The sequence below is a fragment of the Psammomys obesus genome, unplaced genomic scaffold (assembly GCF_907164565.1).
Source record: "Psammomys obesus unplaced genomic scaffold, mPsaObe1.curated_primary_1811, whole genome shotgun sequence".
NCBI classification, from domain to species: domain Eukaryota; kingdom Metazoa; phylum Chordata; class Mammalia; order Rodentia; family Muridae; genus Psammomys; species Psammomys obesus.
Window position 1 is genome coordinate 10,492,191 of NW_026596131.1, and position 25,022 is coordinate 10,517,212.

General features: G+C 49.2%; 2 protein-coding genes across 6 annotated transcripts in view; one reads left to right on the top strand and one right to left on the bottom strand.

The window, feature by feature from the left end:
- The first annotated feature begins 355 nt into the window (after positions 1 to 355).
- Positions 356 to 25,022, top strand: part of Rab37 (RAB37, member RAS oncogene family) — a 57,027-nt gene continuing 32,360 nt past the window's right edge. For 2 of the 3 annotated variants that reach the window (XM_055592322.1, XM_055592324.1), the window contains exon 1: positions 356 to 856. In XM_055592322.1, the coding sequence (XP_055448297.1) occupies positions 785 to 856 (72 nt within the window). In that variant the 5' untranslated portion in view covers positions 356 to 784. Of the gene's footprint in view, positions 857 to 1,140; positions 1,181 to 25,022 lie in introns of those variants that run through there. The other variant, XM_055592325.1, reaches the window with a different exon arrangement.
- Cd300lf (CD300 molecule like family member f) overlaps positions 19,840 to 25,022 on the bottom strand; it is a 14,561-nt gene continuing 9,378 nt past the window's right edge. For all 3 annotated transcript variants that reach the window (XM_055592321.1, XM_055592320.1, XM_055592319.1), the window contains exons 4-7: positions 23,284 to 23,411; positions 21,323 to 21,345; positions 20,837 to 20,971; positions 19,840 to 20,518 (exon numbers count right to left, since the gene is read on the bottom strand). In XM_055592321.1, the coding sequence (XP_055448296.1) occupies positions 20,363 to 20,518; positions 20,837 to 20,971; positions 21,323 to 21,345; positions 23,284 to 23,411 (442 nt within the window). In that variant the 3' untranslated portion in view covers positions 19,840 to 20,362. The remainder of the gene's footprint in view (positions 20,519 to 20,836; positions 20,972 to 21,322; positions 21,346 to 23,283; positions 23,412 to 25,022) is intronic.

The window sequence follows — 25,022 nt, forward strand, 5'->3', positions numbered from 1 at the left end:
GCCCCCCCCCACCCCATTTCACCCCACGTCACCCCCCCTCCCGCCAACCTCCTTAAGAAACTTTAAGTGTCTGGCCCAATGTTACAACTTTCAAAGTTGAGGTCAGAATTCCGGATCCTGTGCCCTTACCAGCCTGCCTCTCCTGAGTTTCTTAACTTTGGGGTCATATGTCTTGAGAGGGTCTGTGTTGTCTCCCTCAGCTGAGCAGAAGTCTGCCTACTTCAAAGATCTCAGCGCCCACTTTCTGTCAGCCTCTACTAGCCTCAGGCCAGTTATTTATCGCCTCTCTAGAGACCAAAGGGAAAAGCGGCCCCACCACGGCAGGCGCAGGCGAAGAGAGCCGAGTTGAGCGGTGAGGGAGCCGCTGGGTCACTGAGGATGGGGAACTCGGAGCTCCGGGACCACGGCGTCCGGAGGACGCATCAGTGCAGCTAACACCCCGGAATGCGATGCGCACCTATATCCTTCAGCTGGCCTCAACATCTTGCGTCGCTCCCAGCATCTTGGAGTCACAAGACAGGTGATCCCTGGCTGAGTATCTCAGAACTCTGGTCCCGGATGCACTACCGAGATTCTCCTGCTGAACTCTGGAATCTCGGGGGCAGAAGCCGGTGGAGACCTTCCCAGGCAGCCTTAGGAGCTGTCCAGTGCTGATCACGGATGCCCCCGGCCCCGGGGTGCTCGGACCAGAGCCTGCCGCGCCCCGCAGAGCCCCGGGCTGTGCTGCTAGGAGCACTGACGCAGAGCGCTGGGAAAGCTGGGAGCAGTTGGCTCTGAGCTGGACATGGAGCTGCAGAGACCGGACTCCTACCAGGGCGGAGCTGGCCCTCACTTCAGCGAGCATGTCCTACATAAGGTAAAATTCTCCTCCGGGCGCCCACCTCAACTTCTCTCTGCTCCCCTGACTTTTGGCTGCGGGACTTAAAAAAAGAAACTAGCTGGTGTTTGTGATTCTGGGCAAAGCCCTTCTGTGTGATGCTGTTTGATGCTCAAAAATACGTGTGCGCTGGGGGAGGGGCCGCCTCCGGAGGCCCAAATTATCGGGTGCTGCATTCATTCATGCAGTTAACCCTCTCCTCCCCACACGCATCTCTATCTTTCTCCCTTTCTTCTGCCACTTGGAATCCTGTGCGCGCGAGCTCTCCCTAAGCTTCGTGGGAGGCTGTGTTTCTCCTCCCTGGTGAGTCTGTAATCTCCAGCTCCATATAATCTGGGGGCGGTGGTCCACCTGGCCTATGCAGTCATAGATAGCGGTGATCAGTAGCTGGAAATGAGGTGCACGCCTGTAATCCTAGCAGGAGGCAGATGGTGCATGAGTTCAAGAGTACTCATGAGTTCAAGACCAACTTGGGCTACATAGCAAGTTCCAGGTCAGTCTTGGCTATGTCAAGACTGTGTGTGTGTGTGTGAGAGAGAGAGAGAGAGAGAGAGAGAGAGAGAGAGAGAGAGAGAGACAGGCAGAGAGAGAGAGAATGGGATTAGTGTTCAAATTGCAGACAAATTGCTGTATTCAAAGTAGCTGTACCCTACCCCCCCACACACAGAGGTCTATAGATTCGACCCTTGAAATAACCCAATTTGTCTTTCTCTGTCTTAAAATTAGAGTTCAGAGAGGCAAAGTGACTAAAAGTCAGGGACCATGAGTCCAAGCCGAGCCTCTGTTCGCCGTACCCTTCAGAACCTCTCAGAGGAGTGTGGTCCCTGGGCCAGCAGCTCCAGTGTCACCTGGGAGTCTGTTAGGAAGTGGCAGCTCAGACCTGCTGAATGATGCTGCATTTTAACAAGATCCCAGGGGGAAAACTTGGGCATCTAAGTTTGAGACGCAAGCCTTGTGCCCTACTGGCTACTTCTGATCCAAATGACAGAAAATCCACCAGTGGGGGAGCGCGTGAATGAGTTTGAGAAGCCTGGGTGACCTTTCCCTCCAACTCTCTGAACATTCAAAGCCCAGGGAAGAAGTCTGAGGGTGTGATGCAAACCAGAATAAGGTCTGCGTTCTTGGAGACTGTGTGTGTAGCCCCCCTGTAAAACACATGAAAACAGGGGACTGTAACAACACGTCCAATGACAAACCAGCTTGGTGACTAAATATAAGTATATGTGTTTCTCTGCTATTGAAAAAGACTTACTTATTTCTACTTTATATGCATGGGTGTTTTGTCTACAGGTAAGTCCATGTGCCGTGGCCTGCAGTGCTGGCAGAGTCCAGAACAGGGCATCAAGTCCCTGGAACTGGAGTTACAGATGGATGGCAAACCACCACATGGGTGCTGGCAACAGGACCCGGGTCCTCTGGAGGAGCAGCCGGTGCTCCTTACCACTGAGCCATCTCTCTAGGCACAGGGTTTCTCTGTGTAGCCTTGGCTGGCCTTTGCCTCCCTGATGGGATTACAGGCTTGTCCCCTGTACCCTGCATGGTTCCTCTAATATTAAAGCATGATAGAAAGATATAAATATTCACTGTTGAAAGATTTAAGACTGGGAACTCACGGTTTTCAAATTATTGATCAGGTGTAGTCCTTCCTGCTACTCTCATCTACGCATGAAAACCTTCGCTTCCTTTGGGCTTATTGATCAGCAGAAGGAGAGTGATCTTATTCTAACAGGTCCCATTCTGCCTGAAAACAAGTGTCCACTTACTATAGTGAATGCCTGATCTTTTCAGTGTGGTTGTAAGCATCTTGACAGGAGTTTATCTTGAACATACGTGGTATTCAATGCAGTGACGTGTGTGTGTGTGTGTGTGTGCAGGAAAATATCTTTTTGCATGGTGCTGACAACCTCCTCTTAGAATTATTTTATCCTTTCACGTGAACTATTATTATTATCATTATTTTATTACTATTATGATCCACCTGCTAAACAATTGTAAAAGGTCAGGGCATCAACACAGTGGGGTTGTTTTTAACTTTCTGATATACCGGAGTCCAAGAAATTCCTGTTGACTCATTAGAATGTACTAGCCGAGAGAGGCAGGTCTCCTGCACAGCACAGGTGGCGAGGCGTGCGCCTATATGTTTGAGTACCTGAGCATGTGAATGTGGAGACCATTGGACGGTGTCCAGTGTCTTCTTCTATTGTGTTCCATCTCGCTTTTTGAGACAGCATCTCCCGCTGACTCAGGAACTCAGCAGCAGGGTAGACTGGCTGGTCAGTGAGCCGCTGGGATCCTCCTGTATCCACCTCCTGGTGCTAAAATTAAAGCCATGGACTTCCACACCCGGCTCTTGATGTGAGTACTTAAGATCAAACCTTGGGTCTTTGTATTTGTGTGGCAAGAACCTCGCCCACTGAGCTCATTACAAAAACATGGCTGGCCGCCACAGAGCTCTGCCTGTCTCTGCCTCTAGGGTGCTAAGCTCATGCTAGGTCCTGTTTTGTTTTGTTTGGGGGGGGGAGTTGTTATTATTGTTTTTCTAGACAGGGTTTTACTGTGTAGCCCTGGCTGTACTAGACTCATAGTAGACCAGGCTGTCCTTGAACTCAGAGCTCTGCCTGCCTCTGAGTTCTTAGTGCTGGGATTAAAGATGTGGGCCAACACTGCCTGGCCTGTTTTGTTTTTCAAGACAGGGTCTCATGTAGCCCAGGCTGACCCTACCTCACTATGTGTCAGAGGCTGACCTTGAACTCAATGAGACCCATGTTCTGGGAGTCTAGGCAAATAGCAGTGTGTCCAGTTAAAGGGTTATGTTTGGTTAGTTGATTCGACTTTGGTTTAAAAGTTTATTTATTTTAATTACATGTGTATAATTTTTTATCTGCACGTATGTATGTGCACAATGCATAGTACATGTATGTTTAGTGCACATGGTGACCAGAAAGACATAGGATCCCCTGGAACTGAAGTTACAGCTGGTTGTAAACCACCATGTGGGTGCTGGGACTCAAACCTGGGTGCTCTGAAAGAGCAGCCAGTGCTCTTCACCCCTGAACCATCTCTCCAGACCCCTAGTCAGGATGCTATGTTTTTTTAATAAACTTTTTGCAGAAATATAGCAAAGATCCTGCTACCTGGTGGGTTACCAAGGAGGCAGCACAGCTGTGCACCAGCTCTTAGACGAAGAAGTAGAACCCTTCCACCTCCCAGAAAGCACCCTCATCTCCCCCCCCATACCCCTCCCTCACCTCAACCCCCCTTCCCTCCCTCACAGCGCTCCCTCCTCAGCTCCCAGAGATCAACCTTCAGAGGAAGAAGTATCCTCCAATGTTTGGTAAGAGTGGCCAGGCTGCAGAGGTGGCCTAGGAGCTTTCCAGACAAGAAACTGTACTGCATGATGGAGAGAGACCCCTGGCTTGAGCTCCCTCTGTCCCTAATTTGACTTTTAGCAGCAGCCGTAAACCTTACATATCTTTCCTTTCTTACTTACTTTTTATTAATTTTCAGTTAGAACACAAGCAAGTAGGTTTTGTGGAGACATCTTTATACGTGTATATCATTATCCTCTGTCCTTAGCTCCACCACACACACACACACACTTTTCCTTCTAAGCTATCAAATACTATCTGGCTTACTGTGTTTTGAGTTCAGATATCAGCATAATGCTAAGCAAGGGTGTGACCTTGGCAATATTGGACGCAGTCAGTAAACAGCAGCTGCTGTTAAAGCGCATATCTTGGGCTTTAAGGCAAGTTCAATGGTTGTGACATTCAGTTCCCACCTAAAGTGATGCTTTGTGAGAAAGCAGCAGTTCCACACCCTGAAACTCAGAAACCACACACACTCCCATGGGAACAGCTCTCATGAGCCACCCAGGCAGAGAGTATGACTTCCGTGCCAACATCCAGCTCCAGCCCCCCAGTGGGACTGTCCCTTTTCTCAGGGAGGTGGAGTGTGAGACCTGCTGAACCCCATCAACATTCACTTCTGAGGCTGGGGTTTCCACCTGAGCTTTGGGCAGCCTGGACCACAGGGACACAGTCACTAGTAGAGTGTGGCTCTGGTGCTGGGAACTGCTGGGACAGTCTCCGTTCATCTACCAAACCCTCGGAGTTTTTAAATAGAGTTTCTGTTGTTCTCACATATCTGAATATCTGATGCAGCTGAATAATTTAAAGCATGTGGACAGCGTGTTGCACTTTTCTCAGACCACACTCAGTCCCGTCTGGCAACCAGGTCACTGTCTCAAGCCGTGCAGGGCAACGAAGGCAGGGAGGGGCTCAGAAGCAGCTCTTGGGTTGCAGCCTTGCGGTTCCAGCCCAGACCGTGAGTTCTAGGCACAGAAAGGGTGGAGCTTTGGGCCCAGACAAGGCGGGACACAGGGACGGCAGCTCCTGCTTACTCATGCTAAGCTCGTCCCAGGAGGGTCAAGCGATTAATTACTAAGCTGAAGTTAGCCTCCTCCCTGCCTCTCAGGAAAACAAGGAGAGCGAAACCTTGGCTGTTCATTTGTCCCAGGCTTGGTTTTCGTTGAATGAAATTAGCAGAGAAATAAGGGCGAAGGGTCTGAGTCTGCTGTGGTACCTCCTCCAGTGGATGGTAAAGGGGGATGGGGGCCCTCAGCCAGCACCCCGCCCTCTCTTGAATTCCCATCTATCTCTGCTCTCGCTTTATAATTACATCCCACAGTATACCACACATCTCTCTCTATTCATTCATCAAACATATATCAAGCATTCCAAAGTGTAAGGAAGCGCTATGGAGCACTACATAGTGCTTGCATAAGGACCTGAGTTCGAACCCCAGCTTCTATATACAACCCAGACACTGCGGTGTGTGCTTGTACTCAGCTCTGGGGAGGCAGTCATAGGGTTTACTGGCCAAACCAGTGAGCTCCAGGTTCAAGAACAACCACAATAACAAAGCATGATAGAGGACGACACTCAACATTAGACTCATCACCCTCTCTCTCTCTCTCTCTCTCTCTCTCTCTCTCTCTCTCTCACACATACACACACACACAATTTGCTTCAAGATTGTATAGATTGTCTCAAATGCACTACTAAAGTCTCAAGAGCTGTAGTGGGATAACCCGGGAAGAAATGGCCGCTTCTGACACAAGTTTGGAATGTCCCCTTTCCCTTAACGGCCTCTGGTTAAGGTTAACATCTAAGGCAGGGTGTCATGGCTGCACATCTGTTAGCCCAGTACTTGGAAGACTGAGGCAGAAGACTCTAATCCTAGGCCAGCCTGGACTCCACAGTGAGACTCTGGCTCAAACACAAAGTCAGCATCCAAGACAGACAGAATCCCACATGCCAGACAGCCTTCCCCCGCCACTGAGCTGTCGCCCACGGGTCCTAGGGAAGGCTGCACAATGCAGAATTGTTCCTCCCTGTACCCACCCCCATGGCAAGTTTCTAGGCAAAGTGACCAGTGGAAGACTGGACCCACTAGCCTGTTCTCCTCCACAGATCCTTTATCCCTCAAAGGCATCTTTGTCAATTAAACAATATAAATTGAACATGATGTTATAGTCAAAGGACCCAAATCCACAGGAAAACGCATGCTCTGTTGTGTGTGTGTGGGGGGAAGATAATTACTTTTAACTGGAGGGAACAGCTCCAGTTCTTGCCAGATTTTTGACCTCAACTCAAGAACAAGCTGGAAAGCCAAGGAAAGCTAGCTCCTGGCTGTCTAATGTTTCCATTTGCTTGATTTCCTCTCCCAGGCACTCTGGATAAATAAAGGAAGTGTGGGTTACATCACTGCCAATCCGGAGCCATCTGGGACTCCCTGGGCTGAGGAACTGGCCCTGCCCAGTTCCCAGAGCAGGCAGCCGGCTTGGGGAGAGGCACTGGCTTGCTTCTTGAGATAATTTTGACAGGAAATGACGGTGACCTGGCCCGGCATTAATGGCTTTTCCAATGCCCTCCGCACCACCACTGATTTTCATCCTTTGGGAACCCAGCCCCTTTAATTTGAAGTCTCCAGGGCATCTTGTGAGAAAACATCTGAGACTCGCCAGTCTGGGGCGCTGTTTTCTCTTGTGAGCTGGTCCGGAGGAAAAGGCTGTGCTTCTGTGTGTACACTTGTGTGTTTGTGCATGTCACAGGCATGCACTTGTGTGCACACGGTATAGGTGTGTGTGTATGTGTGTGCTTGGTGATTTGCACTCCGAGAACCTAGCGGGTCTCTGACTTTTTCCACAAAAGGCCCTGGGGACTCCAAATTAAAGGGAAGCTGCTCAGGGGAAGAGAGTCAGAAAAACTCACTGCCACGCTGGACTCCGGTGGAGGTGAATCTAAACAGAGGCGAGTGCCAGGCTGGGCCACTGTGGAGCTGGATACTTTCAGGGGCACTAAATTTATCCCAGTGTTGGCTTCCTCCTTCGCCCATCTCCAGCAAGACACACAAGTCCTCGGGGATGCCGGTGACTGTGGGGATCGCAGCTCTTCGTTAAGCTGTGGAGTGCTGAGGGACACTGTTTCCTAGCAGAGGCCAGCACCGGGCCATCCTCCCATCCACCAACCAGAGATCTTCTAGCCCAAGTGAGAGAGCTGCAGGCCAGCGGCAAACAACAGATCTGGAGTCTTGGACTCTAAGTGACCAATCAGCAGACCTCAGCCGGCTCCTGGAGGCCAGGAGGTCCTGCAGGGCACAATTCAAATCAGCCAGCTAGGGAGATGGAACTCTGCCAGTCGATACTTCCTGCTTCCCTGAAACCCAAGACCGTGCCCTCCTGACTTACGAGAATGTCTAGTTATTGGCAGATGGATTTACGTAGGATCATAAGGGAGTTATCTGACAACCTGGGCTTCACCACTGGTGTACCTCTAGGTGTCTGAAGCCAGGTCACCACGCATGCTTGAGAGCAGGCACACAAATATGGAAGCACATGCGCGTGCACACGCCTCTCTCATAAATTATACACTAGTGACAATGTGCGTGTGCTCTGAGCTTCCTGGTGGTTGTGGGACTGGGGACTTTTTGCTCTTTCAGAGACAGAATCTGTCTGGGTAGCCCTGCGTGGGCTCCACTATCCTCCTGCCTCAGTTTCTCAAGGGCTAGGACGACAGGTGTGTGCCTGCACACATCCAGCTGTTTCCGGCTTTTTAAAAGCAAACCTTTCACTTCCTCTTCTTTGTTGTTCCTCAGTTTAAATTTTGCTCCCATGCCACACCCTAGCATTTGGGGTTTGTTTGTTTTGTTTTATTTTGTTTTGTTTTGTTTTGTTTTGTTTTAACATATCTATGAGGTCAGAGAAGTACCCCAGGACTAGTGGGCCCTGCCTGCCCCTGCCAGAGACCCCCACACTCACACTGCGAAATCACAAAACCTCTGCAAGGGAACGAAGCTGGGCCGAAAATCGGTTATCAGTGAGGCAAGGCCCCCAAACCCCTCCCCTCTTGAGCACAGTTGCAGACCTTCATCCTTCTCTGAGGCCCCTGAAGACCTTCATCCAGGTATTCTTCATCCTTCTCTGGGGTCCCCTTTACTAATATGTTTATTTTTGAACCGAGACGTGTCCAAATCATCTCTTCACAATAGTCTAGAGGGACCTAGCAGAACCCATAATTATTAATAAAAGTGATTTTTAAAACACACGTGTCATCTGTGAAGCAATTTACAGCTCACAGTTTGTTTGTTTTTTAATATACACTCTGACACTTTTTTACCACACACCTTTTGGGTAGCTGTCATCATCAGTTCCGTATCATAGCTGGAAAAATGGAGACCAGATGGGGAAAAGCAGAGTTGCATGGTGAAGGCCGCAGCTGGCATTGTGGAAACTCTAATAATTATGGCAGACACTTCCATGGCAGGCCCTTCTACAGCGTGCGGACTGCTCCCAGCGTTCATATGTGTGAACTCATTAAATCTACAGTCATCCTACTTGATCTCATCTTACAGACACTCAGGTGTCTAGGTTCAAATACAAGGAAGAATGGGGGATTGAGTCAGGAGGGGACAGGGGCTTCGTCAAGACGGTCGCTTGTTTGTCATTGCTTTGGGGTACGAACAGCAGTGCAATGTGTGGCCTTCAGAGGGTCAGTTGTCAGTTGGTTTTTCCCCCTTAAGCTTTGTGTATGAGTGTGTAATGGGGGCATGCCACGCGCACGGGTGGAGGAGAGAACACGACTCCTGATGGCAGGCCTCACATTCCACCTCATCTGAGACTGGCTCTCTTTGCTCTTCACTCCTGCCTGCATCTCCACCTCCATTTCCACTGCAGGAGCACTGAGATTACAGATGTGTGCTACTGTGCCCAGATTCATGTGAGTCCCAGGATTTGGACTCGGGTTTGGGTGCTTGATAGGCAAGCTCTCTGCCCGCTGAACCATCTGCACAGAATTAGCTTTGCTCTGTCTCTCTGAGCAGGTTTTTATTACCCAGACTCTCATGGTTCCTGTATTATCCTAAATACCAGGCCGCCGTATCATAAGCAAGAGATCATTTGCTAGGGAAAGGTGCCTTCAGGATTCAGAGTATAACGCTGCCAGACTGGAAAGGTGTAGCTACTCTCTCCTCTACAGGAGGCTGGTCTCAATCTACAGTCCCTGTACCCACCTGACCGCTGCCTCCGTCAGCTGTGCCTGCCTGTGACTTTAATCAGGCAGGCAGTCTGGTCTTTCCACATCTACATTTCCCACCATCCCCTCAGGAACTTGCCTTAGAGCTGGAGAATGCCCTGGATATGACCTGGTTGCCAGAGGGGGGTAGTGGGAGGAAGGGATGCTTGCTTTCAGAGACGGCCATCCGTCATACCCAGACTTGTCATAACGTTTCCCTGCCTCCATGTCCTCCAGGGCCAATGCCAAGGCCTTAGGGAACCGAAGGCCTTTCAGGGCTTGGGAACCACGAAAGAGGGGGGAAAAAAATAAAAACCAAAGTAATGGTGAGGCCCTTTCCTTACACCCACCATGACCCTCACTCCTGAGTATTTGCCCTTTCTGGTTGGGAATCTTGAAAATTGATTCAATAAAGTTGCAGAGTCGAGAGCCCCCATTTCCACCCCCAGGGAGCCGAGTCCAGCAGGTTTGCAGGTCAGAGAGATGACTTGGGCCACATGACTTCAGGCCACAGGGTACATGGACCCTGGCTGCTGTGAGGACTCCTTGAAGGTCAACAACTTGAGTCTCATATAGCATACGTTAGTTTTGGGGAAGGCCAAATGAGTGCCGCTCTCTGAAACCTAGCTCTAGGGCTTGGCTAAATGGCTGGTTTCAGAGGCTATAAAGGTCTGGGCTGGCAAGGTGACTCAGTGGGTGAACGTGCTTGTCACCAAGTATGACCTGAGTGGAGAGAGAGAACTGATTCCTGAAAGCTGTCCTCTGACTTCACTTGTGGACTGTAAAGTGCATGCGTGCACACAGCCGTGTAAGTGAATGAATGAATGAATGAATGAATGAATGAATGAATGAATGAATAAATGGAAACCCCCACGGATCCAGGATAAGCTCTTACCCCTGAAGGTCAGAATGACTTTGGGTCCCCCAGGTCAAGGACCCATCAAGCTCATATCTAGAAAAGGAAAAGGTTCGCAGCAAGCATCCAAGCTATTCCTGGAGCAAAGATCTGTGTCCCAGCATGCTCACATGAAGCAAGCACCTCACCCCACATCCCCAGATATATGAGCTGAAAAGTTCCAGACAAATTAGAAGATGCTAGGGCCCTGGCTCTTCATGAGGACAGCTCCACTCAAGAGGGGAAGCGTGTGAACAATGGAGGCTGAGACCATGTGAACGTGAGGACCCCATTCTCCAGGCCCTGAATCAGCTCTCCTCCAAACAGCCTGGTCCAGCACCACACACTCAAAAGAACCCACAAGGTGGAATCTCTGAGCATACCACCCTATCCACCTCCAGCACTGCCTGTCCTGTGTATGTCTGTCTTCCCCACCACCTGCTCTGACCATGCCCTGGCTCAGCCATCCCCATCCATCCTCCACTGGTCCGTGCACCATCCTCCATCACCATGCTCTCTTCTGCTCGCTAGAGTGGAAGGCAAAAAGAGACAAATCATTTATGATGACATTAAGCTCAGGCTTTTGTCCTGCCTTGGCCCTTAGCTGACTGTACGTCCAAGGTCATGCCACTCGAGGAGCCCTACAGCCGTTTGCAGAGCGGTCCACACCAATCATCTCACAGCGTGGAGCGTGGGGTGGCACCGACGTTATTACAGGCTATAATGAGGAAGTCCTGTGGTCAGGACCCTTCTGCTTGCTAGTGAGGAACCCAGCTCAGACTGGCTTAAGCAAGGAAAATAATCCCACAGCTTAGTGCTAGCTTGATGCTCTCTCTCTCTCTCTCTCTCTCTCTCTCTCTCTCTGTGTGTGTGTGTGTGTCTGTCTGTCTGTCTCTCTTCTCCCTCCCTCCTTTTCCTCTCCCTCCTCCTCCCTTTTCCCTCCTCCCTCTTTCCATACCTTTCCTCCCCTTCTTTCCCCCCTCTCCTCCCTCTCTCCTCCTTCTTTTCATCCCTCTCCTCCACTCCTCTCCCTCACCCTCCTTCTCCCCCCTTTCCCTTTCTTCTCTCCCTCTCTGTTTCCCCCTCTCTCCTCCCCTTCTCTTCATGCTTTGCTGTGACTTACCTTGATTCACAGGTGGGTAGTTCCTCATGAAGTCATATGATCATCAAAAGCTCCTGACTCTTAGCTTCACAGCAACCAGAGTCAACTAAGACGTGAGGCTCACTGGAGACTGTAATGGTCACAAGTCCATCCCTGAACCAATCATTGTGGAGGCTGAAACAGTCACATGCCCATCACCGACCCAGTCACTGTGGCCAATAGATAGCCTGGCTACATGCTCTCCCTCCAGTTTCACCCCAGCCCTAATAATAAAGAATGGCAAAGGGGCTGCTGGCTGTGTTGGAGCAGGCCTTTAATACTGGCACTTGGTAGGCAAAAGCAGGCATACCTCTGCAAGTCCCGTGCCAGACTGGTCTCATAGTGAGTTCCAGGCCAGCCAGGGCTACATAATGAGACCCAGTCTCAAAGAGAGGGAGAAGAAGGAGTAGGTGGCAGGTTGAGAGGTACTACCAGATGAGGGCTAGCCATTTCAAAGCAGCAGATGGCCCTGTGGGATCCTGGCGAGGCTGAGTCTCAATGTTCTTAAATCTGTAGTGAGCAGAGGCTGAAAAAGAAATGAACTTTTACCATTCAGCCGGGCCTGGTCTGGTGGTGTCCCACATGTGGTAACAGTTATGACTGAATAACAGGGCTTGGGTCATTAATGACCAGTCTTGGGAATGCGCTGGTCTGACCCTATAAATGGAGCTTCTCCATGGGCTGTGAAGGCAGACCTCATCCTCTAATTGGAATAGAAGCTTCCCAGACAGACACAGATGATCAGCTGCCAAGCGAGAGGTCACTTTGAGGCAGAGGATTAGCACTCAGGAAGTGTGGCGGCTCAAGCAGCAATGAAGAAATCATGTCTCTCTTTGGGACCAAAGAGGGCTTAGGACCCGAGCAGCCACATGAAGCATGGGAAGTAAGGGCAAAGGCCTGCTAAACAAAACTAGCTTCATGAGTGTATAATCTGTGCTTCACAGGGCCCGAACTCATTTTATGCTCTCCAGCAGCCATCTTGAAAGCCTCGGTAATTTTTGTGCAAGGAACACGTAGATTGTAAGAACCCCTGACAGGTCTGCATCTGCGTCTGCCCAGTGAGTCTGGGCTGCTCCTGAGGGTGTATTTCCCCTCTGTTGGCCTCATACCACTCACGGTGTGCCTTGAGTAACCGGGAAGTGGTCATCTTCTGCTTTGGGTCAGATGGCACAAGAGTGGACAACTCTCCCCTCCTAGGTATAGCTGTGTCAACAGTGGTGTTTACAGGCAAGGGACAGGCTAGCTGCAGAGCCGGGTCACGGGAAACAAAGTGTGGTGTTGTAGGCCGATGATAAAAGGGGGCAGGTGGGCCTGGCTTCATGAAGCTTAAGTGGGGTGAGTGACTATGGCGGGGCAGAGGAAGAAGTCAACAGCCTGATTCAAAGGTGGCAACAGACTAGCAGCAGGCTTGTATTACTCGCTCTTAGAGGGAGTTGTTACAATAGAAGGAGCCGCTATCGTTAACACCATTTATGCTGTTTGGAAAATGAAAACAAAGAAGAGTTGCAGGCGGCACTGTTGACTCTAAGTGTTTCAGGTCCGGGTGTGGCAGCGCAGGCCAGCAATCCCAGCATTCGGGAGGCAGAGGCAGGGCAATCACAGCTCCAAAACTGGGGCCAACCTGGTCTCTGCATAGGAAGTTCCAGCTCAGCCAGGGCTAAATAGTGAGACCACATTCCCCCCAAAATAAACACACGGGGTTAGAGAGATGGCTCAGATGTTGAGGCCGCATCTGGAACTTCCAGAGACCCCAAGCTTGGGTTTCAGCATCTATGTCAGCTGAGTTACCACTGCCCGTAATTCCAGCTCCAGAGGGTGTAACACCCTTTTTCGGCTCTCACAAATACACATAACCACCCCTACACACACACGAATAAAAATAAAATATTTTTTAAAGAAGAGGCAGGGCATGGAGGAAAACTTCCCCAACCTAAAGAAAGAGGTGCCTATAAACATAGAAGAAGCTTACAGAACACCAAATAGATTGGGCCAGAAAAGAAATCCCTCACAGCGCATAATGATCAAAATACTAAATGTACAGAACCAAGAAGAGGAGGGCTCTCAAATAAATAAATAAATAAAACCTTACTATTACACAATGAGGAAATGAGATATTTTGAGAGAGAATCTTCATTCACGGAATTCCTTATAGTACATTGTTATAATTGTTCTACTTTGTTATTGATGCTATGTGTCTAATCTATACATTAAATCTTGTTATTTGTGTGTACCCATGCGTGTATAGGAAAAAACATGGAAATACTTGGGGTTCTGTACTATCCATCTCTTTGCGCCTCTACACGGTGTCTTGGAACACATTGCCCAAGACTGAAGGGGACTTCTTAGCCTTAGTCTTTACAGGAAATCAAGCCAGACACTAGGTTTCATAGACACCAGCTCTGTGGGGCATCTCCCTCACTCTTCCTCCCCTCTCCACTTTCATGTCTCACTGAGCCTAATGATTAAACTTCTCTACCGTCACACTGCTTCTTCGGCTGGCCACCTTCCAGAGAGTGAGGTATTTCTAAGACGACGGAGCTCCTCGTTCTGCTTTTGTGGCTTATTGCTGGTAAGGGAAGGCCGTGTGACTCTCGGAATGAGTAAAGCGTAGGAACTGTGCAGCTCCTTCCGATGACTGGCAAGCAGAAAGGCAGCGGGCACTGGCTCACACCAGAGATGTGGCCTACAGCTTCTTTCTCCTCAGAGTCCCCTCAGCCTAGGTGGCTGAAGAGATGGATCAGCTGGTACAGTGCTTGCCATGCAACGAAGAGGAGCTGAGTTCTGATTCCCAGAATCTCTATGAAAATCCAAGCATGGCATACAACTGTAATCCTAGTGTGCACACACACATACACACATACACACATACACACACACACACACACCACGCTCAGGCGGGCAGTGTTGGCATACTTTTAAAAAACTGTTTTATTTACATTTCTTATATATTTTTCTCCTTACTCCACCCCGATTTCCCAGGTAGGAGAGAGAAAGGGTTAGTGGGAGAGGGGGCGCAGTTCTTTCTTAGCTGCTTCCTGCTGGTCAGGGTCGTCAGGTTCCTTGGAACCAGGCCAATCCTCATTTCAGGAGATCTCCACCTTCTTGTTTCACAACAGCAACCAGGATCATCAAGGGGGAAGCAGGAGCGGCCTTGTTCCTTTTCTCATCTCCTTTCTGGGCTCTAGCATTTATTCTGTCTCCTGAGCCCTCAGATTTTAAACTCTCTGCAGCTGGCAGAGAGCTCCTCTCAGAGTCCGCAGGAGGATATTAGTCTGCTTCTGTGGACCATCTGAGTCAGTCCCACATCCCACACCCAGGACCACAACAAAAACATGTTTCTCTCCACAGCAGGGCAGATCTTCAACTTCCTAAAGAGAAGGCAGCATTCTTTGTGGCAACACCAGCAGTGAAAGAAGATGTGACCGCTTGCCAAACGGCTAGCCAATAACCAGATCCTTAAATAATGTTCAAGCACAACTAGCCATTGGCTCATTGGCAACAAATACTATGAAAATAAGAAGCCCTACTGAGACCTGCCAACTCATTGCATAGGTCGCCTTATGCAGAGTCCTCTGGCTTCTTTGCTCATTTACAGGCTGAAAGGGTAGCCAGTGAGGGACCCTCAGTTTGCCTTATACAAGCCCATTCCTGCATGGAAGACAAACATGTGAACCATGGACTGTGTGTCACCATTGGTGCATGTAATGCCCCATTCCCCAGCAGGATGCAGGCACGTGGTGTCATACTGTGTGATTTACATAAAGCCCGAATTAAATCCCTGGTGTGGTGGCATATGCTTATAATCCCAGCACCAAGAATGCAGAGCCAAGCAGATCCCTAGGGCTCAGTAGCCAGACAGCCTCATCTAATTGGCAAGTTCTAGACCAGCAAAAGACTTTTCTGAAAGTAAGTAAGTAAATAAATAAATAAATAAACAAACAAATAAATAATGTGGAATATGCCTGAGGAATGGCAGCTGAGGGTAACCTCGAGTGGCCTCAAAAAATATCCACACTCATGAGAATACACACAAACATAGCACACACACACACACAAAGCTAGCAGACGATGGGATTAGAGGTAGCTGGTTTGGGGCACAGAACATAGGTGGGTGAGGAGGGAGGGGCAAAAATGGAGACTCCATACTTTCCACAGGCCTGAATTTTGATTCTAGGATTTGTCACACTGAAGTCTTTGTCCCTCTCTGCGGTTTCTGCCACACAGGGCTCCCCTTGTCTCTTCCACATGTCTGGCCACCCGGGGCCTTCTTTCCTGGCCTTACCTCTAAGCCCCTCCTTAGACATGCCAAGACAAATAAACAAGTCACCATTCCATGAAGCAAGAACTGTAAACCCTCAGGACCGAAAAGGGCCCACCTCTCAGCATAGTGAAAAGAAAATGAAAGGCCTTATCACTACATTTAAAACATCGGGAGAGGGGCTGAGGTGATGGCTCAGCAGTAGGGGCTCTGGCTGCTCTGGCAAAGGTCCCAGGTTAGTTCCCAGTGCTCACATAGTGGCTCACAACCACCCATAACTCCAGCTCCATGGTATCCAACACCCTCTTCTGGTCTGTGCAGGTATCTGTACACATGTGTGCGTACACACACACACACACACACACACACACACACACACATAAATGAATAAAAATAGATCTTTAAAAACTTATCAGCAAAAAAAACTTATCAGCACATCAGTACAAGCTAGAAATTTTTTAATTTTATTTCTTTATTTTTATTTACTACAATTTATTTACTTTGTATCCCAGCTGTAACCTCCTTCTTCATCCCCTCCCAATCCTGCCCTCCCTCCCTCCGCTCCCCCTATGCCCTTCCCTCAGTCCACTGATAGGAGTGGTCCTCCTCCCCTTTCATCTGACCCTAGCCTATCAGGTCTCATCAGGACTGGCTGCATTGTCTCCTCTGTGGCTTGGCAAGGCTCCACCCCCCAGCGGGAAGTGATCAAAGAGTCAGACACTGAGTTCATATCAGAGACAGTCCCTGTTCCCCTTCCTAGGGAACCCACTTGGACACTGAGCTGTCATGGACTATATCTGTGCAGGGATTCTAGGTTATCTCCATGCATGGTCCTTAGTTACAGTATCAGTCTCAGAAAAAAACCCTGTGCCAGATTTTTTAGTTCTGTTGGTCTCCTTGTGGAGCTCCTGTCCCCTTCAGGTCTTTCTTCTGCTTCTTTCATAAGATTCCCTGCACTCTGCCCAAAGTTTGGATATGAGTCTCAGTATCTGCTTCGATACCGTGCTGGGTAGAGTTTTTCAGAGGCCCTCTGTGGTAGGCTCCTGTCCTATTCCCTGTTTTCTCCCTCTTCCAATGTCCATCCTCTTTGCCTTTCTGAATGAGGATTGATCATCTTACCCAGGGTCCTCCTTCTTTGGGTGCACAGATTTTAGTATGTTTATCCTATATTATATGTCTAATATCCACTTGTAAATGAGTATATACCATGTATGTCTTTCTGCTTCTGGGATACCTCACTCAGGATGATCTTTTCTAGTTCCCACCATTTGTCTGTAAATTGCATGACTTCCTTGTTTTTAATTGCCAAGTATTGTTCTATTGTGTAAATGTATCACAAATTCTGATTCCATTCCTCAGTTGAGGGACATCTGGGTTGTTTCCAGATTGTTGGCTATTATGAATAAAGCTGCTATGAACATGGTTAAGCAAATGTCCTTGTTGTTTACTTGAGCATATTTTGGATATAAGCCTAGGAGTTGTATAGCTGGATCTTGAGGAAGCACTATTCCTAATTTTCTGAGAAAGTGCCAGATTGATTTCCAAAGTGGTTGTACAAGTTTACATTCCCACCAGCAGTGGAGGAGGGTTCTCCTTTCTCCACATCCTCTCCAGCATGTGTTGTCACTTGAGTTTTTAATCTTAGCCATTCTGATGCTTCCATTAAGACCACAGTCAGGAATTTGCAGGCTGTTGTGAGCCTTTCTGTGGATGCTGGGAACTGAACCCAGGTCCTCTGCAAGAGCAGCAAGTGTTAATAACCACTGAGTCATCTCTCTAGTCTCCTCCCAGGAGACTGGAATTTTTAAACATTAATAATTAAAAAGCCAAAGGAGGGAAACCCCAGCAACTTTGGATGAGGCTATGAATAAGCACACACTTGGCCAGAGCCAAGCACTGTGGCATCCTGGAGCCAATTCTAACATGATGTGTTTTCCTGGAACCCATACAGGGTGGTAAATGCCACCCTCCCTCAGACCCCAGCAGCACACACCCAGATTCGCTGTCTTGCTATAAAGGTGCTGGCCGTCTACCCAAACAGTCCTGAGCAGGGCCCTTGAGCAGCAGGAAACGGCCAAGACAAGGCACATGCGAACCTGCGACTGTAATAGTTACCCTTTCAGCCTCCTGGAGTTGCCTCCCTTCCCCCACTCTTCCACCTCCCCAGCGTTCACCAGACCCTAGCTTCAGTTTGACAAATCAAGTAGACGTAGAGACTGACTCCAGTGATCACAGTCCAACTGGCAAAGCATCGAGATGCTTCCATTAGGACCACGGTCAGGAATTCGCTCTGCCAGCTATGGAATTGGCTGAACTAGTACATGTATCAACTCTACCTTCAGGGACTTACTACTTAAAAAAAAAAGTCATTGATTCAGACGGCTGCAATTTGGGATCAGAACATCCCAACCAGCAGTATGTCTTTCTTACAGATGCCTTTTTCCGAGCCTTCTAAGACAACTAAAAGTTACCAGAGTGTGGGCTGGCAAGATGGCTCAGCCGGTAAAGGCACTTGCTGCCAAACCTAACAGCTTGAGCTCAAACCCTGAAACCCTTGTAGAGGTGGGAGAAGACATTTGGCTCCGCTGTGTTGTCTCCTGACATTCACCCTGGTGCTGTGACACATGCATGATCGCTCCATACATGTGTACTCAAAACAAACACTGACAACATACTGTATTTTTAAAGAACATGCTATTTTTAACTGTGGGGGGCACATTTGAGCCTGGTGTTCATGGGGGCCAGAAGAGGGTGTCAGATACCCTGGAGCTGGAGGTATAGGTGACTGAGCGCAGCCTGAGAAGGGAATGGAACGGAAGGCCTCTGGAAGACAGGTACATGCTCTTAACCTCAGAGCCATCTCTATGGCTCTCAGAAACTTACTGTCTTTAAAAAAAAAAAAAAAGAAAAGAAAAAAAACCAGTCCTAACAAAACCACAAATTACTAAAATCACATAAGATTTTTAAGTGTGTGGGTTTTCGGGGGAGGGTAGCGTGTTCACAGAGTTCTCAAGCATGAACCTCGTAGATGTTAATGATGTGTTGAAATGTGAGAAGTTTAGCCAGCCAGGCAGCCAGGGGCCCCCATTTTCAGCCCATGTTTATTGTCCAGAGATGAGCCAATGCTGTTGGGTTCTTCCACCCAAGCCAAACTAACCAAATCCTCTAGCCTTACTCATGTTTCCAGGTTTGCGTCTTGTTGCTTTGTTTTGTTTTATTCTTTTTTGAGACAAGGTCTCACTATGTAGCCCAGGCTGGCCTGTAACTCGCAGTGCTGGGGTTAAAGGTATGCACCACCACCCCTGGCCTTCCTCCTCTTTTGCATCAGAAGCTTCATAAAAATGTTGCTCACGAGGATCCGTGACCGTGTAACAATGGAAAAGTTGAAATCCCTGCTAAGCAGCGTGGACATGTGTCTATACGCTCTGTTTAGGGGCAGGCTGCTTGAAATAAATGTGCTCTGTGCACAATAGGAAATGTGGCACAGTAGTGCCCTGACCCAAGGCTTTGACTGCAACTCTGCCATGTTCCTCGGCTCTGAACAGTTCCATTTAAAGATCTGTATGTAGGCACTTCTTGCTCCATACATCTCAAAACATCCTGGGTCAAAACAGTCTCACTGAAAATTAACCAGGCCAAATGACCACGTGGCTTCCGGTACCCCTTGTAACAGATATCCAGTGGCTTAATTTAAAACAATGCAATTTAGCTGGGTGGTGGTGATACACCCCTTTAACCCCAGCACTTGGGAGGCAAAAGCAGGCAGATCTCTATGGGTCAGAGGCCAGCCTGTTCTACATAGCGACTAGAATAGTCTATTTAGTTCCAGGACATCCAGAGCCAGGTAGAGAGACACTATTTAAAAACTTAAGAAAGGTAAATAAATAAAACAATATAACTTTATTCTTCTACAATTCTGAAAGCCAGAAGTACACAGTCAATTCACTTCAGCTCAAGCCTTAGCATGGGCAGGTCTGATTCCTCTTGGATGCTCCACCCAGATACAGTCTGATACTTGTTTTCTTTGGCTTCTGGCTGTTGAAGCATCCTGGCTCCTCTGTATCACTCCACCCTCTACCTCTGTTATCACCTCTCTCTCTCTCTCTCTCTCTCTCTCTCTCCCTGTCTCTCCCTCTCCCTCCCTCCCTCTCTGCCTCTTTGTTCCTCCCTCCCTCCTTAGAAGGACTCTTGTGATTTTATTTTGAGTCTACTTGGATAAAACAGACTCATCTCAAACACCAGAGTAAACACGTTCGCATCTGTCTTTCACTGTATAATACAATTCACAGATTATGGACATTGGGGTGAAAATGTCTTGGGAGGGGCATGTGATAAACAATAAATAAGGGTTGATTGCTAGTATTATTATTACCATTGTTATGATTTACACAGTGTCCCTGAAGCAGCCTCTCCGTGGTTCCTTCCAAGGCACCCTGGCTCTAAGCGGGGACGTGAAAGGCGCCCCTGAGGCAGGACTCAGAACTCAAGGCAGAGCTGAAGGCCAGGAAGGCTGGATGGACAGAGCTCCAGTCACCCACTAGGCCTGGTAAGGAAGCAGGTGTGCAGAAACATGTTCTCAGGCCGTCTTCAGGGACCAAGATCAAGGCATGGCCACAGGCTAGGACCTCCTGATGCTGCTGTACTCTGTGGTCTCCTCCAGGCTCATCCTGGGAAGGTGGGTGTTGAGGCAGTCAGTGTTGGAGTAAGTGGGCTCCTGACCCAAGGCCGCCAAAGACAGAGCTGCGTAGGAAATCTCCTCCCTGGGAAAGGGAGCCTGGGATACAGAGGGTCAGAAGGTCAGAGAGGCTGGAGGGGAGCTGTGACCACCCGATGAAACAGGAAAGTCAGTTGAGGCTCCAGCTCCCTCCATTCTGTCGGGAGCCCCAGACAACCTTCAGCCACAACGCAACAGAGTCCCCACGTCAGTAGCCTGAGCCACTTGGGCAGCCTGGCTCTTCCCCACCCAGTGTTAGGACCAAGCCCCCACGGTAGAGACATGGTATGGAGACATTTCTGGAACCTTCTCCATCTGCTCAGAGCCCCCGTCCCCATCAGCTAGGCTCACATCTCCATAGCCCCATGAAAGACATACCATGGTGACATATTCCACGTCCTCGTCATGGGCCTTGCCAGCCGAGGATTTGGAGGGCCCATAGGAGGCTCTGGGCTGCTTCAGGGACAGGTTTGCATAACAAACCTCCATGTCACCCTCCAGGGACTGCTGTACCTGGGGTTTGGGGGACACAGGATGTGAGTCACGGAATCAGCTTGTGGAAACAGATTCTACTTCCTCTGCTTTCTTGTGACACCCCCTTGCCTCCTAGCTCCTTGTGCTCCCCATACCCAACCCCAACACCATTATCTGCCTAGGCCTCTTCCCCTCTGGATGTTTCTAGACCCCTCATCCTTCTTCCCTCTGGCTGCTTCTAGGCCCTTCATCACCCCCCAGCCCTGCAGGGGCCAGGAGTCTGTGGATACTTTGGTATGTGGCTTATCTGATGCGATTGGACATAGAGGCTCCCAGGAGGTAGAAACTGAGGAAAGGGGGAAAGACTGCTGGCCTCTGGGACACTTTTACCTGATCTGAAGATGGCCCGGCAGCTAAAAGACAAAAGAGAGAGAGAGAGAGATGCCTGAAATTAGAAAGCACATCCTTGAGATCTGTGTGGTTCCTACATGCAAGCCCGGCAGGGTGGGAGCAGGGACAAATAAGGCTCCAGCTCAGAGCCGGGAGATGTGGAGAATCCTGACCCCTTGGGGAGACACCTTAACCTGCCCTTCACTTCACAGAGCTTCGCAAACCTGGTGGGGGTGGCCCAGCCAGCTCTCAGCTCTCCTGGAGTTGAGGCTCTCCCCGTAAGCTCCCACCTCTCACTTGTAATGTTGGTTGTATTCCCATCATCCCTCCACCCGACACATCCTCCAAGGCCTCCTCAAGCTCATGACTGTCGGTACTAGCAACTGGACCACCTGGTCCTTCTTCTCTTGTCTGTCCCACCACAGTCCACCACAGAATTCAAATTCTACTTCATCTTCAGCCAGGCTCTGAGCCACGGGGTAGCTGGACCTGTTCCTCTAGATGTTTGACCCTGCCTGATGACTGAGTGTTCTGCCCCCAGATAGGATGTCTGAGCTGGGCCAGCATAGTGTGGACCTGGCTTATTTTTTTTTTTTTTTTTTTTTTTTGGCGGGGGGGAAGGGGGAGTAGGCAAAAGAGGGATTGCTATATTTCTTTTTCTTGATGCCCTCCCTGTCTGTTCTGGGTTACCTTCAGATTTTAGTATCACATGACCTGACTCCTAGGAATAGAGAAAATACTTGAACTTGGTCACAGTAGGTGCATTTGGGAGCAGAAGGGATGAATAAGAAGCAGGGTTTCAGGGCCAACAGGATGGATGGCTTATGCGGGTAAAGGCGCTGGCCATCGAGCCTGCTGGCCTGAGTTTAATTCTCAGAATCCACATGGTAGAAGGAGAAAACCGACGCCCATAAGTTGTCCTCTGATCATCACGCATCTGCTATGGCATGCAAGTGTGGGTGCACAAATGTACACACACATGCACATACAATTTTTTTTTTTTTTTGAAGAGCCTAGTCTAACCAGGAGTAGTGGTGCATATCTTTAATCCCAGCGCTTGGGAGGCAGAAGCTGGTGGATCTCTGTGAGTGTAAGGCCAGCCTGGTCTACGTAGTGAATTCCAGGACAGCCTGGGCTACATAGTGAGACCCTGTCTTGAAGCAAACAAGCAAAAGAGGCTAGTCTGTCCTCTGAGACTGTACATATCCTAGGCTGGGGGTGGGGTGTGGGAACACCTCAGGTCCACACCATTCTGAGAAGTGTTATACAAGTATTTGAAAATGTGGAAGTGAAGCCAGACAGGAAGGGCTTGGCTGAGGCCAGAACTTGTGGTCTCTGAGAGACCTCGTGATCCTGAGAGAAGGTGCTCCTTTCTGAAAAGCGGGGCCACCCAGAACAAGTAGATCAACCTGGGAAGGGGCTGATGGGCAGAGGAGGAGCAAGAGCTATGGTTACATTGATGCTCCTAATTCCTGGAGACCAGAGCGCACACATACACATACACACACACACACACACACACACACACACACACGCACACGAATACACACGCTCGCACCTATACTGTGTGTCCGCATAGGGGTGTGCCTGTGTGCTCATGTGTGTCTTCCTTCTCCTGTGTGAGCTCGGCACCTCCTTCACAGCCACATATCCCTTGAGTGGGCTGCTCTCCTGAAGTCACTGTTATCACTCTGCCACCAAGACCCAAACTGGGAAACCCAGAAGGAGGCAGGTCAGAGAGGAGCAAGAATGCACAGAGTAGGCGGCTGACTCCAGATCCTGAAAACGGTCCTCAAGCTCCAGGTCACTTCCAGCCTCTTGGACTGCCAGATGCTGGTGGCTGTTCCCTCACAGCCTCTCTTAGACCACACGGATAGTCTGTCAGGCCTGCTCTCAGACATCAGCCCACACCACCATCTAACCAGCCTCAGCCTCAGGACCAGAGAGTGTCTGACACTCACCTTTCTTCTGTCTCTTCATCATCCTCCAAGCAAAGAGTAAGACCACCAGCAGGAGAAGCAACAGCACAGCAGAGATGACTGGGAGGAGCACAGTGAGATCCAAAAGACCACCATCACCACTGCTGTGCCTGGAATGGCAGGAGACATGCGCGCCCAGGCCTGTGCCTCTCTCCTCTGAGCCCAACCCCCGCCACCTGGTGGCAGGGAAGGCCAAGCACCTTATGGCCTACAGAACTCTGGTTTCCAACCAGAGGACCCTTGCTCTGAGCTCCTTCAAAGACTGTGTCTAGAAGCCCAGCAAGAACTGTACAACAAAAGGCTTGAATCAGGCTTCCCCGATTCTTTGCATGCCCTCTCTACAGACCGAATAGTGCCGGTCCAAAGCTGTATTTACCAAGAGCCTATGAGTGTGACTTAGGTGAAAGGAGAGGCTTTGTAGATGTGACTGAGTGGCTAGGGTGGCTCCAACCCAACATCCATTACCCTTGTCAGAGAGAAATTTGGTTTGTGTGTTTGTTTTGGTTTGAGTCCTCTTGTTTTCTTTTTATTTTCTATTATTTTTATCTACATTTTGGTGTTTGGCATATATCTAAGTATATTTGTGTGAGAATTTGATCCACTGGAATTTGAGTTACAGACCAGACAGTTGTGAGCTGCCATGTGGTTGCTGGGAACTGAGCCTGGGTCCTCTGGAAGAGCAGCCAGTGCTCTTATCTGCTGAATCATCTCTCCAGCCCCAAGTTCTCTTGTTTTTAGATGTGTGGTTATTGGTTTTTGTTGCTGTTGTTTGTCGGTTTGTTGGTTTTGGGTTGTTCCTTAGGTAGCTGAGGCTAACCACAAACTCAATATGTGGAATAAGATGACCTTGAGCTCCTGACCCTCCTGCCTCCATCTGCCAAGGGCTGGGATTACAGGTGTGTGCCACCTCTCCCTATTAAGAGAGAGATTTGAACACTCATAGAGAGGAGGCACATGACAGGGATGGGATCCCAGTGACACAGCTGCAAGTCAAGGGCATCAACATTGCCGCCAGCCGGGCTGGAGAGGAGCTCATGGTCACGAGTGCTGGCTCTTCCTGCAGAGAGCCCGGTTACCATCCCAATACCTGCACACAGTCACCCACAGCCACCCAATTCCAGGGGATTAGAACCCCTCTCCTGAGCTCCATGGGCACCAGGCACCCATGTGGTATACAGACATACATGCAGGCAAGGACTCATACACATAAAATAAAAATAAATAATATTTTTAAATATATAAATAAAAAGCGTTGCTGCCAAACACAGAAGCTAGAAGAAAGGCTTGGAACAAATTCTCCCTTGGGTACCTATAGATGTGGCTGTATTTGAAGGTAGATAAGGTCTCTAGGTGAGGCCGTTGGGATGGGCTTTAATCTACTGCAACCAGTGCCCTTACAAGAAGAAACTGGGGCTTGGGAAGATGGCCCAGTCAATAAAGTACTTGACTTACAAGTGTGAGGATCTGAGTTCAGCCTAACATCTACATTTTAAAAACCAGACAGTGGTATGCCCCTGTCATCTTGGTGCTGGGGGGTGGGGCATGAAGACAGAAGGATTCCCCAGGACTTCCTGGCCAGCGAGTATAGACTACTTCATGAGCTCCAGCCAATGAGAGACTCTGAAAAGGAAAAAGAAAAACAAAGAAAAAAAGAAAAAGAGAGAGGAAGGAAGGAAGGAAGGAAGGAAGGAAGGAAGGAAGGAAGGAAGGAAGGAAGGAAG